This window comes from Rattus norvegicus, chromosome 1, assembly GCF_036323735.1.
Source record: "Rattus norvegicus strain BN/NHsdMcwi chromosome 1, GRCr8, whole genome shotgun sequence".
NCBI classification, from domain to species: Eukaryota; Metazoa; Chordata; class Mammalia; order Rodentia; family Muridae; genus Rattus; species Rattus norvegicus.
Window position 1 is genome coordinate 207,109,445 of NC_086019.1, and position 16,458 is coordinate 207,125,902.

General features: G+C 50.2%; 1 protein-coding gene across 3 annotated transcripts; it reads left to right on the forward strand.

Moving 5' to 3' along the window:
- Positions 1–7,485: 7,485 nt before the first annotated feature.
- Mrpl23 (mitochondrial ribosomal protein L23) lies at positions 7,486–15,258 on the forward strand. Of its 3 annotated transcripts, none has more exon segments than NM_022529.1 (5): positions 7,486–7,517; positions 9,878–10,000; positions 10,962–11,044; positions 11,845–11,918; positions 15,028–15,255. In NM_022529.1, coding segments are annotated over 5 exon segments (441 nt in total). In that variant the 5' UTR covers positions 7,486–7,500; the 3' UTR covers positions 15,172–15,255.
- Positions 15,259–16,458: the final 1,200 nt, after the last annotated feature.

A 16,458-nucleotide genomic window follows, 5' to 3' on the forward strand; every position in this document is an offset into this window, starting at 1 on the left:
GTGTGTGTGGGGCATGCAGTCTATCAACTACAAAGCCCAAAAATATTTATAGAAATGTGAAGATACTGGGCACTTGCTGAGGCAAAACTCAGGATGTCCGGGGTCCCATAAAACCCACCAAGCAGAAACAAAGCAAGAAAGGTAGCACACGGGGTGGTGGTCATGAGGCCAAAACAAACGGGGTGAGGCTGAATGAGACCCCAAGGTACTCACTAAGACAGCCAGCTGGAAGGGTCTGGAGGGAAAGAAAATGGCATAAAGAGATGAACACTGGTTTGAACAGGAGGTGGGGCAGCTAGTTGGGGAGGGGGACCAGGGGACAAACAGCTATGTGGGCTGCACGTGGTCCTGACCACACAGGAGGCAGGGTAGCTCGGACTGAATGTGTGCTTAGCCTGCACTAGGTTCTGACTTCCATCTCTAGCAAAACAGAACTAAGGGATTAGTCTAAACATCCCAGGTAAGAAGCAAGCTGCAAACTGCGGCTGGGGAATATGGCTTCAACCATTCAGTACTTGCCTAGTGTGCACGAAGTCCTGGGGTCAATCCCAGTACCACATATTGGGGTGCTGTACTGTGCTGTATTGTGCTCAGGTGTGATCCTTAGACACATGTGACAGATAAAACAGTTACTGTGTCTTAGGATGGTCCATGCCCATACTCCTGGCTGTGTCTTCCACACTTCTTTTTTCTTTACCTAACCCTATGCTTGAAGTCATTATCAAACACGCCTTTTTAGAGACTGGCCCAATGGTTGAAAGCATTTGCTGCTTTTTCAGAGGACCTCCGCTCCAACCCCAGCACCCACATGACACCTAACAGTCATCTGTAATTCCAGTCTCAGGGGAACACCTTTTTCTGGCTTCTGCAGACCCTGTGTTCACTTGGTGGACAGACCTAAAAACAGGCACACATTCACACAAATAAAATGAAAATAGATAAATTTAAAAGAAAATAAAATGTGTTTAATAAACCTGAATCTGTTTTACACTGGCGAAGAAATAAGGGGGGGGGGGGAATCAAACTTGCCAAGTTGAAAAAAAAATCTGCCCCCTCCATGTTTTAAATGTGGACACAGGGGTTGGGGATTTAGCTCAGTGGTAGAGCGCTTGCCTAACAAGTGCAAGGCCCTGAGTTCGGTCCCCAGCTCCGAAAAAAAGAAAAAAGAAAAAAAGAAAAACAAAACAAAACAAAACAAAAACGTGGATACAAATGGTTTAAAAGAAATAACGAATTTCAGAGAGCTGAAAGGAAGAATAAGAGAGTCCCCAGCTGGGCCAGGCTGCAGTGTGCCCAAGTGTGCCCTGACTATCACAGCACTGGGGAGGCTGAGGCAGGAGGATGGGGAGTGTGAGGCCAACTTGGATTATATAGAAAGACTTTGTTTCAGAGAGGGGCAGGGGTGAGGAACAAGGACTGGTGGTCTAAAACTTTACTGTCTCCCAATAACTAACAGAAAGTCAGCAATCCTGTGTGGACCTGACCACACAGCCACATAGGTTTGCTTGTTGACAGTGACAGGACACCCAATCCCTCTCAGGCATGCTCTTCCCAGTGTGTAGAAAATACCCACACCAAACCGAGTTCTGGGCCTTTACATCAGACTTAATAGGTTGAGAAGGATTCAAGCCCTATAAAGTATGTGCTTTGACCATAATGGAATTAAATTATAAATCAATAACAGAAAGATCCTTGGAAAATACCCAAGTATTTGGAAACTCAATAACATACTTTTAAACAAGGAAAAAAAAAACAAGGAAATTGGGGAGTGTTCTGAACAGGAGGAAAATGAACCCCAGCGCTGAGGGCTAAGAAATGCCACTCAGGAGGCCTTGGTCGTGGGGGGGGGGTTGTCGCTGAAGACCTGTGTGGGAAACTGAGAAAGGGCTTGACCCGGGGATCTCAGCTCTCACATCTCAGAATGCAGAAAAAGAAAAACAGTCAGACCAAAGGAAGCAGGAGGAGGGAAATGATCCAGCAGGGAAGTGGAAGCTGGGGGTGGGGGGCTGTTAGAAACGAAAAAGCAATGAGAAAAACCAAGAAACCCCAAACCTGGTTCTTAGAGGATCAGTACAATTGATCAACCTCTGGCCAATGTGATTGGGGTGGGGGTTGGAGGGGGAGAGAAATCTTGGCCACAGGAGAAGAGCTCAAGCCTTTCTACCCAAACCCCCAGGCCACGTGGCTTCTTTAGAAGATATGACCAAATATTTAAAGAAGAGATAATAGCCATTATATACATTTCTTAAAAGGATAAATAAAGAGGAGAGAGTACTTCTCAACTGCATGAGGTCAGACTATCCCACAGAAAATCAAAGTCACGAGAAACCAATAGTGTGCACCACCTCTCCCCAACCCCAAATAAAACTAAAATTGTAGCCAGCAGAACCCAACTCTCCGTGAAAGGGTTAATGCATAGTGATCGACTGTGGAACTAACGAACAGTTACTGTGACACTGGAAAACCAGAGTGACCCATTGTGTGAGGGACTCAACAGGGAGAAACACAAGGTGATCATTTTTGTTGTTTCAGACGGAGTCTCTTGTAGCTCAGGATGGCCTGCACTAACCAGGCAGCCTAGGAGCCTCAAATGCTGGATCTTCCTGCCTCCATACTTCTTGAGGGTTGGGATTACAAACCATCCACCCGACCCAGCTGATATCTCTTAGCATCATCTCTTAGCAAACATCCACTCCTGATTTACTTAGGGGGAAACAGCAGCTCTCAGCGGTGTGGAGAACTCCCTGGGCCCCTCCAGGAGGTCCAAAGCAGCTCTCCCCACTGCTGAGAACCAGTGGGGGTCTGGGATAGCTGTCCCCAGACCCCTCCTGTGCCCCCTTGCTTTCTCCAAAGGGGTTGCTCACTTGGGCAATCTGGCTGCTGACATAAAGAGAAAGTTGAAATGGGTTTTGTTTATAGATAACGCAGGCATCTTATCTGATAAAATCTTGAGAAAAAATTTGAAAATAGGGGTCTGGTAAGGTTGCCAGAGACAAGATGGATACACAAGATCAAATTTATCTCCATGGAATGGTCTGGCATTGACATCTTCAAGATGCCATTTTCCAGTAATATAAAAATACACCAACGGCTAGTGATAGTTATGACAGTGTGAGATACCGGTATCTGGAGAAGCAGAAAACAGAACCGAAGGGCATCCTTGGATAAATGGGGCTGCTGGGGGCTCATGTTGATAAGCAGCCCAGTTCTCCCTGAATTTGTAAAAATTAACTGGAGATTGTAAAATTTAAACCGATGGTGAAACCTGCTGAGACTGAGATAAAATTGTTCTTGTCAGGCCCAAACAACTTGAGAGCCGGGAAGCAATAAAGACCTCCTGCCTGACTGGCCCAGATAACTACTTTCTCAGGCACATTCTGAAGGCCCACCAGAGATTCCTTCCCATTCCACACCCCCACCAGCTCTGCACGAATGCACAGATTTCTGCAACAAAGTTTATCTTTAACATTCTTTCAGCCTGCAGCAATGCCTACAATGTACTCCGGACAGAAGACAACTCTGTGGGTACCTCCACCAAGGAGCTGGCGCCAAAGCCGCCCCTGGCTCTTCAAGATTGACAGGTGAACTTTGTTCCCCGGGAGTTTACGTAAATGGCTCCCTTTTTCTGCTCTTAAAAAACTTCCCGTTGGCCCCATCTTTGAATGCATGCATACTTTACGGTGGCACCAGGGTTTCTGTACAATGTTCCGCAGATCAAGTCCCCTGTAAACATCATCACTGGTGATGGTTTTGTGAACGGAATCTCGCAAACAGCCCCAAACGGCACAAACATCCTTGAACGAGAACAATAAAATCAGAGTGCCTACATTGTGAGAACTAAAACTCTAAACAGGGTGGCACTGGTATAAAACACTGAAATAGATCAAGGGACAAGATGCTCCGGAGATGAGCACCACAGGACTTCTGGAAAAACAAAAAACCATTTTTATTGCATGTACTTATTTATTTTGTATGGAGAGTATGCACGCCACAGTGCTTATGTGGAGGTCAGAGGCCAACCCTTGGGAGTTGGCTCTCTCCGCGTGAGTTCTGGGAATCCAATTCAGGGAGTCAGCAAGCGCTGTACCCACTGAGCTGTCACCAAGTCTTGACACAAGGTGCAAAGGCAACTGAGTGAAAAACGGCCTTTTAAAGAAACTTGTCTAGGACAACTGAATGCTTAAATTAAAAAAAAAAGGAAAAAGAAAAAGAAATAAAAGAATAACAGAGCTCGTACCCTATACAGCATGTAAAATCTATTGACAAACAAGTAATAGGAACACAGAACACAAGAGAAAGTCTTTGTGGTTTGGGTCATTCAGAGGGTTATTGGTCACAGCACTAAAAGCATATTCTCTAGAACAAACTGACAAGCTGGAATTTATTATTATTATCATCATCATCATCATCATTATTATTACTATTACTATTATTATTACTATTTCTAATTTGGTTCTTCCAGTGATAACTACAGGGAGGCTGAGAAGCCAAGCTGGGGACCAAGAGAGAGAATTTCTGCATAGCATGAGATTTGTTAGGTCCAAGATTAGAAAGCAAATTGCCAGTGGTGGCTCATACCTTCAATCCCAGCACTCAGGAGGCAGAAGCAGGCAGGTTTCTGAATTCAAGACAAGACTTGCCTACAGAGTGAATTCCAGGATGGCTAAGGTTACACAGAGAAACCCTGTCTTGAAGGAAAAACAACAAGAACAACAAAATAGACAAACAAAAACAAAACGAAGGCAGCAAACATCCCAAATGCAAAACATTGGCTGGAGATCAGAGGCACGTGGAGGGGTGGGGAGGCCCACAGAGCCATAGGATGCTTTGCTGGCATCTCAGATGGCAATGTGTGTTAACGCCAACCCAAATGCCCTCTGTAAATATGGCCTGTCATTATATGAAGGTCACCTTCAAACTAAAAGGCTAACCACAAATTGGAAAAGAGGTGTGTTGTGCGAGTGTGTGTGTGTGCATGCATGTGTGTCTGGGTTTCTCATAGTTCAGGCTAGCTTTCTAACTCACCACATAGCTAAGGATGGCCTCAGACTTCTGATCGTCCTTTCCTCCACCTCCCAAGTGCTGGGATTACAGCTGCCCTCCATAATATGTGGTTATCACGGGGTGGAGATGCGGCTTGCTCAGGGGACACAACTACTACAGAGGAGCCAGAATGGGACTCCTGTGTTCGTGTTGGGAGGACCAGGTGTATCCTTAGCCTGAAGTCCCAAAGTCCCTACACTGTCCATCTTGAAGTCCCAAAGTCACCTGACATTCATCCAGAAACTTTCATCCAGAAGGGAATTGAGGAACCCTGATGGGACAGGCTTGAGGTAGGTAGTTGAAGTGGCAATACCGTCCCCTTTTACAATGTGTCCTAAGATCAGTTCCTTATCTCCCATAAGGGACCCTTTCCTTCTCCCTTTCTTTTCCAGGCCATTAGGACCCCAGCTCCCAGGGCCATGTGGCATCTCCCTGCTCAGCACCTTCTTCGTACTCCTGACTTCTAGGGAGTCTTTTTCTCCCAGAGTTATATGTGCTATATGTCACATTTAAGGTCACTTCACACTTGAATGCTTCCTTCACATGGGGGAGTCTCAGAACCACCTAATTTTAGAGCTGGTCAGCAAGTCAGCTCAGTTTGGGTAAAGGTGCTTGCTTCCAAGCCTGTTGAATCTAAATTTAATCTCCCAGACCCACATGGTCTACTAAGTCTCTTCCCTAGCAGGCATGGTAGCTTTGTTTTATGACCTTGAGCCCATCTTAAATATGGCTAACACCAGTCCTTAGTAAGGAAAGGACAACTCTGTATTTCTCTGGTCTTCACGTCCCCTCTTTTAGCCACTGACCTCTTGGAGGAGGTGTAGTGTACCGGGCTGTGGCAGTCCAGTCAGACTGAGCAACGAGTGAGGGAGGAAGTGGGAGAAAACCCAGGAAGTCTGATCTGGAGAGATAGAGAAAGGGGCCTCAGGATTCAGGAGAGACTAATATCATCTGCTACTGGGCCATGACCACACTCAGTTTGCATCACAACCCAGGAGGCTTAGATGTGGGCAGGAATCTGTGCTTTAATTCCTTCATCCTAGGTGACCCCAATGGTCATTTTTCTCATTAAATGTGTCACTCCAGATGCTTCTCTCAGAGCCACCACTATGGGCTCTTCTAATGTGCCTGATATCTCCACCCATGTCTCCTTCCCTGAGCCCCCAAAGACAACTGTGTTGTCACCGGGTACAGACAGAAACCTACAAGAACCGAGGGAGCTGGAAAGCAGCATAGAGAATCTATGGGGAGCATGGGAGGAAGGAGGAGAGAGCTGCAATACCACCGAGTCAGGACAAGACTACAGACAGGGGTCCCTCAGTTAGGGCCAAGCTAGTCGGTGTCTGACCTGCAGGGCTGAGGACTTGTGAGCAGAGAGGCCTTGGGAGGTTAGTGGCCTCTTGAAGGAGGTGTGGCCAGGGGCTCCTGGGACAGGGAGTATGCAGGGCTGCTGGGCTGCAACTGTGGCTGGGCAGCCAAGAAAGGGAGGCAAGGAGAAAGGAGGGGGTCCTGGGAGTCCTGCCTGGGAGGGAAAACAACCCAGTCTGGTTGGGAGAGGGGCTTTAGACCTCAGACAGGAGGTCCAGTCCACCCCACCCTTCCCCATCTCTGCTGCCCAAGGGATTGTTGGCCAGGCTGTGACTGGATTGTTGAGGGGGATAGGGTCCTACATGGGATGGGGCCTGGGTGTAGCGTCTGATGTGCTTTGGTGGGAAAGGGGACAAAGAGCTGGCAGAGTCTAGAGGAAGGATAGGTTGTAGAACACAGGGTGGGGACTAGCCGGCCAGGCCTTGGTGAGTCTTATGGTGTGGTTTGGTCCAATCCAGAAAAAGGGGAGTGGGAACCAAGGTACTGCTGGGCCACCTACAACAAGGGAACAGACTAGATTCACAGAGTAGATTTGGGGTACAGGGTGTATGACTGTGATTGGTGGGGTCGTGCATTGTTGGGGTGGGGAAATAGGACAGTAGTAGAATCCACCAGCCAGCAGTGCAGAGATGCGGGACTGCTCATGGCAAAATGTGGTGCCCTTGTGGGTGGGGAAGCATGTGGGTGTAGGGTGCTTACAGGCTGAGGAGCAGGGAGGTAGACTATACACCAAGTGGTATGCAGGATTCTGTTCAGTGTACAAGTCCGGGTGGGGCAAACCGGTACAGAGTGCACGCGGGCTTTTTGCGGGACCGGGTGAGGGGCGGGGCTGTGCAATGAGTGTAAGGCTGAGAGGCGGGGTGCACTGTGTCGGGGGCGGTGCGCAAGCAGCTTGCGGTGCACGGGTGGGGGTGGGGCTTTGTGGGTGCGTGGTTGGGGGTGGGGTAGGGTTTGCGGGACACCCACGGTGCGGGGCCCTGCGGTGCAGGGAGAGGGTAGCGCGGCCTCCGGAAGCGAGGGGGCGCTGTGCCAGCGCGGGCGCTGTGCGGGGCCAGCGTCGCTCCTTCCTGACCAGGAGGTGCGGCTGCCATGGCGCGGAATGTGTTGTGAGTAAAGTCGTGGCCCGGCCAAGCGGGCTGCCTAGCCCAGGTCGGGCGGGTGCGGGGCCCGGGCCGGAAGCGGAGGGGCCCGCACACGGCAGGAAACCCGCCGGGGTCCACGCAGCAGGGCCACCGCGGCGTAGTGTCCTGGCTGTCAATCACAGCCAGCGGCTACGGCCGATTTGGCCGACAGCCAGGGCTGAGCCGGGATTGGCCGGTGCCTGCGAGGACCCCTAGCCCAAGCCCCCAAAAGTTGCTACATTCACTGGTCTCCACGTGGCCAGCCATGCTGGCCTCCTACTTTCTAAGCCGGAAACACGTGTTCAGTAAACACGTTACCCACTGCTTGGGTGGCCCCAGGTTGAGCATTAGTACGGTTTTGAGGGTTCTCATGGAAGTGGAATTTGGGGGACCCTGCTCACAGATGGGGAGAGGACTGGTGGAATTGCTTGGTGGGCAACCTTGTGGTTTCTTTCTGGCTGGGAGAGACCAGGGACCTCAAAACCAGGCCAGTGTGAGGCAGAGCCAGCCTAGTTCAGCTTATGTGATCACCCCCTGGCTTTGCAGGGAGCCAGTGGGAGCCATGTGTGAATGGGTGATGGGTAGGTGAGGGCAGGGTGATACCAGGGATGAGACCTGAGCTTCTGGTGGACGAGTTACCATCCACCAGTAGGGAGCCAGGCTCCCAGGAGGAGAAGAGAACCAAGAGTACCACTTGAGGTATGCTGTTTGGGGTGCTTGTGAAAGAAATAGTAGAAAGGAAGTTAAAGGAACCCTAAAAGCCCAGACCTCAGAAGAGCAGCAAGACTGAAGAGCAGGGAGGGTCCTAGGACCAAGACCAGGCTGTAAGTTTTCCAAGGGGAATTACCAGGCTTGGGATGCGCCTGGCAGTCTTGTGGGTAAAGTTTGTGGGCAAGGGCAAATCTAGGGAGAAGAGAAATTTGCCAATAGTTCACGACTTCAGTGTGGTCTCAGGGCTTCTGACCTCAGGTCCTAGTCCCAAAAAGACTTGGGGTTTTAGTGAACATTGCTCCCCCTTTCTATCCTAAGGAAGGTCTTCCCAATTTTGTCTTCATGCTATGCCACAATTGGGCCCTACTGATAATGTGAAGCCCCTTAGGTACCATAGTTGGATGTGTAAATCAGAGGCTCCGTATCCCCCTTCAGAACCTGCCCTATTCTTTCCTGCCCACTTGGCTGCCTGTTCCTATAGGCACAGACCTTAAGGCCCTCTCCGGAGGCTCTGCCAGATCACTGGTGGCAGTTTCTAGACTGATGGTCTGCCAACAATGTATGGATTTGGTCATTAGGTAGGCTCTTGAGCTGTTGAGTTTGGCAAACATTTAGCAGTGGGACCTGCCTCTGAGGCTCCCACCATGCTACCTTGGGAGTCATCTGAAACCCAGGTACCTAAAACTTCTCAGCCCTAAAAGTCCCCTGGCGCTCTCAGCCTGGTGCTTCCAGTGTCGTGTTCCCTGGGCTTACAGAGCCAGAATATACTTGTCCAAAGCTAGATCAGCATGGAGCTCAGTCTATCGTAGGGCTGGGTGCTCCCAGGTCTGGCCTACATGCCATACCTCTGGTTATCTGTGTGATCCTAGGTGGTCCCATGTACCCATCGTCCACCTGGGGACCGTGAACTATGCACTTTTAGTAACTCCACAGACCTTGAGTTGCTCCCTTCCACTTCCATGATTGCTCAGGTGGGCAGGGAGGTGTGCAAGACCACCAGGCAGAGATTCTGCTTTGCCTACAGGCCTGATCATGGTGGGAAACAGTGGCTACCCCCAACTCTTGCTTGTTTGGGTAGTTTTAGGACTCGAGTGAGGCGTTGCCAGCTCGGAGCATCATGTTGGAAACACTGTGTTCTCTAGTTCCCAACCTGTTTTCCTCCCTCTCAAGGAGCACGGGCTTTTCTATGCTGGGTGGGAGAGTACTCGGGCTAGCCATGGAAACACCCAGAAGCAGGAATTAGTAGGCCTTTGGAAGAGGTGTTATCTCCAAGCCGAGTACCACCACGGCCCTGTTTATGAGGTACCCCCTTCCTTGTTCTTAAATTTTCACAAGCTGGGACTATTGTTCTGCTACCACAGCTATGAGCCTCAGTTCCTGTTTTTGTTTGTTTCTTTGTTTTAGCTGCCTTTTTGCCCTTTCTATAGGTGAGCTGTAGTGTCAGTGACCCTGGAACCCCAGAAGGGAGGCTAAGGACTAGGAAAGCTGCTTGCTCCCGCACTGATGAAACCATGCATTAGGGACAGGTCCTCTGTATAACTGTCCCAGCCTGCCTTGACCCCCCTGCTGTGAGAGGACACATGAGCCTACCTCACTGTCTGTGTGATCCTAATCCCCTAATTTCTCCCGAGCAGGTACCCCCTCTACCAGCTGGGCGGCCCTCAGCTCCGTGTGTTTCGAACTAACTTCTTCATTCAGTTGGTGCGGCCTGGTACCGCACAGCCTGAAGATACAGTGCAATTCCGGATCCCCATGGAGTAAGTAAGCCCCAGAGGAGTTCAGGGGCTGGGGAGTGACCTCCAGGATGTGGGCCCTGTCCTGTTTTTTAGCTCAGCTCCCAGGGCCAGGCTTTTCCTGTGGTGGAAAGACCTGGGGCCACTTTGCTTGCTCAGCGGATGGTGGAGGGGCCTGGTGTTTGCAGAGCTTCAGGCAGCCAAAGAGTAAGCGTGCTCTTGGCTGGCTTCCTGGCTCGCCCTCCACCTGGGGAAAGCTTAGCAGAAAGCCTGAGATTTGTTGAATTCTTGCCTCCATCCTTTTCCCAGGAAAGGAGTCCCCGGAGGCTGGGTTGGAGCATGCTGAGATTTGCAGAGCTTCTAGTGTGTTAGCTCCGAGTTCCTCACCTCGAGCTGCTCACTTCAGTGTACCCCCTTTTAAGGAAGGTGCAGTGCAACCTCATCTGCCCGTGCTTCTCTGACTCTTAAAATCCTCAGGGACCAGCTCATCTGGGACAGAGGGTGGGAGTTGGGGTGGGGGGCAGGAGCAGATCCCTGTAGAAGCTGGGTTAGGGTCTCTTTGACTTTACAGACATACACAGAAACTTATGGCGCCAGGGTTGTGCTGAAAGCCACCATGGGCTTTGTCCACCAAAGAGGCCGCTGTGGCAGCAAGTGACTCATAGACCCCCAGGGGCAAGTCTTTAGTTACAGGTAGGAGCCCAGGCCTGACTACAGGCCTGATATCTTACATTTTATCAGGGTGAGCCCAGCCGGCTCCAGGTGATGACCAAGGATACAGGTGGAGAAGACCAACCAAGTAAACAGTTCTGATGGAATGAGACCCTCATTGCTCTAACTTATCTTTTTATCTGGAAAGGACAGCACTGGCGCCGGCCTCACCTGGCCACAGCTGCTTCTTGGACTTTCACCCTTATCCTTGGGTGAGATATCTGTCTTTTTATCTAGGCTTAGCTAAGACTTGTTTTCTTTCTGTCTCATCCAGGATGACCAGGGTGGACCTTCGAAATTACCTTGAGCAGATTTACAACGTTCCTGTGGCTGCTGTGCGCACACGGGTACAGCATGGTGGGTACCTGTGTTGGTGGCTTGCCACCAGGATATAGCCCTTGCCTACTTCATGTTGTCCTCAGACTCTCCATGAGGAGAAACAAAGGCCTGAGGGGCTTGAGTGATTTGCCAGAGTCATAGGGACCCCTTGGTGGAAGTCTGTGCCCAGCCTCTTGTAGCTCATTGAAGGTTCTCAGCACTTTTAGCTGTGACCCTGAAATGTCCCCTGTTCCTTTGAACCACTTTCTTACCCTGGGCTGGTCTCTAGTGGGCCTCCACAGTCTCCTCCTGTAGTAGATCCTAACATAGCCCACCCATCAGTGGCAGATTGGTGCTACCCTCCTAGAAATGCCCTTCCTAGAGAATCAACATTTCACCAGAGAGCAAAGAAATCCCTTTTGTTCTTTTTAAGTCTTCTGTTGTCATTTCAGTTTTCAAAAAACTTTTTTTTTTGGCCATTGTTTTGGTTTCCGGTGACAGAGTTTTTCTGTGTAACCCTGGCTGTCCTGGAACTCAGTCTGTAGACCAGACTGCCCTCAAACTCAGAGATCTGCCTGCCTCTGCCCCTGAGTACTGGTATTAAAGGTTTATGTCCCCACCAGCTGGCTCAAAGACCATTTTCACTTAATCAGAGAAATTGGTTTTAGCAGCTCTACTGGGATGTCTGCCTGAGACCCTTCTCTGGTGTTCAGCCTGCCATTTGAAACTCCTGTTTGATATACTGTGCCTTACTAGAAAATGGTTCCTAGATTTGGAGGCTGACTGGGGGGGGGGGGGGCTGAAGTTAAGGCAGGGTCTGGTCTGCTGTCCCCTTACAGGCTCCAACAGGAGGAGGGACCATAAGAATGTGAGGATCAAGAAACCGGACTACAAAGTGGCCTACGTGCAGCTGGTGAGTGAGACGGCTCACTGTCATCAGCTGTGTCCTGGGGCTGTTTGTGCAATGCATTCTACCTCACCAGGACCCAGACCTGGGGCAGGAGGAGCCCAGGTCCTAGTGCACCTCCGTAGAGCACTTATGTAGACCTCAGTAGACCCATTCCTTATTTTGTGCTACAAGCCCACGCCTTGGTTACCTGTGTTTGGAGAAAACAAAAAAATTACAGTGTGAATGTGAAAAGCCACAGCCCAGTGAGGGTACCTGGTCTGGTGCAGATTGTCTATTCCCCTGGGAGCCCATTGCGGTGAAAAGGTTGAAGTCCCTGGGGTATATGGGCCCTTCACAATCTTCTGTTAGCCATGATAGTGATCCTAGGCGCCAAATCCCCTTCATCACATCCTTGCCTGGGGTGCTGGGAGCGGACTACTAGCCTGGGTCTTTATTCACAAGATACAGACTTGCCCAGAAAGAGGCACATTTTCAAACTTTCTCTCAGAGCCTCTGCCCTGGACCCACTGTCGTTGAGACCAAATTTTAAACCACAAGTGCCCTTTGGTCTCAGTCTCCGGACAGAATCCCTTTTGACCTCTGGGAATGTTGCAGGGAAGACTCCACTGGCAGGGTCCATTAACTAACCCCCCACCGCTCAAACCCCACAGGGGGGCTTCCTCCAATTTCTCCAGTTTCTGTGTAAACAGCCCTCCAGGGAGCCCCAGCCTCCACAGCAGACCACTAGATGGCAGTCATGCAATTGAGAATGGGCTCCTCCCACCCGCCCCGGGCTGCGTGGCTGTTTGTTCAAAGACCCTGTGAGGGAGGCAGCTCTGCTAGAAAAAAGAGCTACAGTTGTTCTAAACGGGGGGCTAATATTTGCTGTGCATAAAATCAGCCCATGCAGGTGGGAAAGGACGGCCTGGGCCCTCGGAAGGCTGTGTGTGTTTGTGTGTTGGACGTTGAATCCACCCATCTGTCTCTGTCAGGGCCTGTGGGGCCACATCCATATGCTGGCATTTGCCACAAGTCACTTCAGAGACAGCTATGGTTACAAGTAGCTTTTGAGACATCTGAGCCCCTACATTCCCCTCCTCATCCCCACAACACTCATGAAAGCTGGACTCAGTAGTTCTCAGATCTGGCAGCTGCAGCTGCCACCAGGCATGTCCACCTTTCTCTGTGAAACCGTGATAAATGGAGGGGCCCCCCGTCATGTCCACACTAGGCAAGACTTCTCGACCAGAATTAAACTTTGTAATGCGCCCCCTTCTCGGCTCCAGCCTAGTAATGGTTAGTGTTTGGGGCTTCCTGGTATCTGCAAAGGCTGTCTTTGTCTTTTTCGTTTGTCTTTTATGGGTGGGGGGCTTCTGGTAACTGCATTGTGAGGTTCAGGAAGGGGCAACCAGAGAGAGAGAGAGAGAGAGAGAGAGAGAAGAGGAGAGGAGAGAGAGGGAGGGAGAGAGAGGCAGCTCATTGTGAGTGTAGAAGGGGAAAGGCGGGTCCCACGTGGTGGGCGACCACATTTTTCTTCTGAGAACCTGATAAACATCTTTTTGGTCTGGTGGGGAGGGAGCCCTAGCAAGCTCTCAGTCCCCACACAACAAAAAGAGCATTGACCATGTTTACACAGGGTGGCGTTTGACTGAGTGGTGCACACAGGCCATGAGCCCTCGGCTCCAGAGTAAATGCTACAGGCAGGCACAGTCCAGCCCAACAATGGCCCGTGGGGCCCCTAGGATTACTGGAGTCAGGACTGGCTTCTCCACTTTTCCCCTGGCCTTTTTTCCTTTCCTGCCTTGGGCCCCTCAAAACCGGCTCTCCCTCCTTAGAGGGTGGGTGGCTACATTTTTTCAAAAGTATGAAGCAATTATCTCTTAGAGATAAGTCTTCATACTGGTACCCATAGATGGTGATGCAGGTCCCTCACATCTGCTCTTTCGAAATCCCCCCCTAGCCCCTTGCATCTGTCTTTATCTCTGGAACTTTATCTCTGGACCTTAAGCTGTTGTTTTGCCATCAAAGCTAGCAGTCAATTCTGGATGGGCAGTCGGCTCTGCTTAGGGACTTCTGCCTCCCCCATTTTACCTTTGAAACACCGTCCCCAGTAGCACTGGCTATCTTTGAGCTCCTTGTGTAACCAAGGATGACTTTCAATTTTTGATCCTTGTGCCTCCTCCTCCCTCCCCTGTGCTAGGACACAGGCTTGAACAGCACCAAGTTTTAGGTAGTAGTGGAGCTCAAATCCTGGGCCTCATGGGTGCTAGGCAAAACTACCAACTAAGCTACCTGCCCAGCCCCAAGGTGCACATCTCTGACAGAACTTACTAAGGTCTCAGATCCAGAATTCCGTATCTGTCCACCTCTGAGACAAGAGGGGATGGCAGGAGGGGCCTCTGCCTCAAGGTTGGCTCTTTCTACCCCTAACCTCTTATCTTGGAGATGTTAGCAGCAGCCTAAGTGAGCCTCTAGAGCCTTGCAGAAATGGCTTCCTTCTCCTTCCCAGGGCCTTCACTGTTTCTGGCCCATGTGCTTGGGGCCTCAGGCTGGGGCTCAGCCGTACTGACACACTGAACTTCTAATGAAAGACGTAAAAGCAGTTAATTTGCAAAGCCAGGCTTGATTTATAGACTGCTGCGTATGTAGGTTTCTGTGTACGTTGTGTGCATTTTATTTGCCAAGTTTGGAGCCTAGAGGAGGGCGGCCTTTAATGTGGCTGAAGGCCTTTAGATATTTTGGATGGAAAAAGTTTTTAGCATGGCACCAGACGTCATTTGTGTCCTGTTTTTCTGCTCCTAGTTCCTGCCCCCAGTTCCACCGGCAGCCGCCTGGTGAATGGGCCTTTGCTGGACTGCATTTAACGAGCCCTGGGTTGGTACAGACCCCCGTAAAGAGACAATGTCCTTGAAAAGGGCCATTGTCCTGGTTATAGCCTGTTGGTGATAGATAAAGGTTGAAGGGCTGGGCGGCAAGGTGTTTGTTTTCCCAGCAGGAACCCTGCCTAGAGACATGGCAGCTCATCTTCCTGTTGTCTGTCATCCAGGGTCCAGGATCATTAGCAGCCCAGCAGTGAGTCCTGAGTGTGATTGGAAGGCTAGCCTCTCAATTAAGCCCCTATTTCTCTCCCCAGGCCCACGGGCAGACCTTCACTTTCCCAGATCTTTTCCCAGAAAAGGAACCCACTTCTCCAGACCCTCTGGAAGAGGAGCTACCCCAGCAGAGGCAAAGCAGCGACCCACGGTGCCCTGGTATCCCTTCCTGGTTTGGCCTATGACCTCTGACAGCAGGTTCTGGGCCACAGACCCTAGTGAGCACAGTGGTTCTGACAAGCCCAAATAAAAATTCTTTGTGGAGAAAGAAACTGTTGGACACTTTGCCTTTTGTAGTGCATATACCTCTGGGTCCCTGACACAAGGTACAGGAGCCCTGACAGTGGGTAGAAGTTCACCCTTCTTGTGGGTGAGCTTTCTGGGGTACAGAGACAGCAGTGTGAACATCTGTACTTGATAGGACATCCCAGGGTGGTTCTGTGGGAGCAGAGGCCCACTGCTAGACAAACAAGTGAGCCCCAGGAAAACAGTCCCAGGTTGCAGTTCTCATTCAGGGTTGGGGGACAGGCTGGGAGGGAATTGCCTGTCCAGACAGGTTTTAGTGTGTGTGATACAATGGCAGGAAGGACGGGAAGGGCAAATCTGCAGGCTCTGGGGACTCTGTCATTGCAGGGAGATAGCCAGGCCACCACGACCAGAGGCTGTGGGTGATGAGACATGAAGAGCCCCTTGGAGACTGTAGGACTGCGGGGAAGGAGGTTCTCAGGAGATAACAAGGAGCAGAAGGCCAGCAGGATTGATTGCTAGATAAAGGCACTTCCCTTTAAGCCTGGGGGCCTGAGTTCAATTCCCAGAAGTCACGTAAAGTGGATGGACAAAGCAAACTTTACAAGGTTGTCCTCTGATTTTCACATACATTCATAGCACACATTCCCACAACAGCCATCATGCATACGAAGATAATTCTTAAGGTTTTTAAAGGTACACAGTCGTGACTCTAGTTGCGTTGAGTAGAATCATGAAGGTGTATGTGTCAGCACTGATGTCCGAGTTCGTGTGTGTGTGTGTGTGTGTGTGTGTGTGTTGTTGGTGTTGGTTTGGATTTGGTTTTTTGAGACATGGTTTCTCTGTGGTAGACCATTTTGGCTTCATGCTCAGAGATCTGCCTCTCTCTGCCCCAAGTGATAAGATTAAAAGTGTGTTCCACTATTCCTGGCCTGAGTTTGTGTTTGTGACTGTGTCTGTATATGACTGTGTCAAGGTGTCAGTGTGTCTGTCATTTTACTGACTGAGTCTGTAAATGAAGTTTCTCTGCCTGTGTCCTGTTAGTGGGTTATGATATCTGAGAGTGTGACTGTGTCTCAGAGTTATGTGTATGATTCTGTGACTGATTTTGTTTATTTGTTTGGTTGTTTGGTTGATTTTTAGTTTCTCTTTGTAGTCCTAACCTCAAACTCACAGAGATCCACTTGCCTCTCTGCCTCTAGAGTGCTAGGATCAAAGGCGTGTGA

Coding starts and splice junctions, on each gene's coding strand:
- Mrpl23 (XM_063272761.1), top strand. CDS start 7,798: ATGCTGGCCTCCTACTTTCTAAGCCGGAAACACGTGTTCAGTAAACAC. Junction 10,001..10,961: donor CAATTCCGGATCCCCATGGA/GTAAGTAAGCCC, acceptor TGTCTCATCCAG/GATGACCAGGGTGGACCTTC. Junction 11,919..15,027: donor AAGTGGCCTACGTGCAGCTG/GTGAGTGAGACG, acceptor TTCTCTCCCCAG/GCCCACGGGCAGACCTTCAC.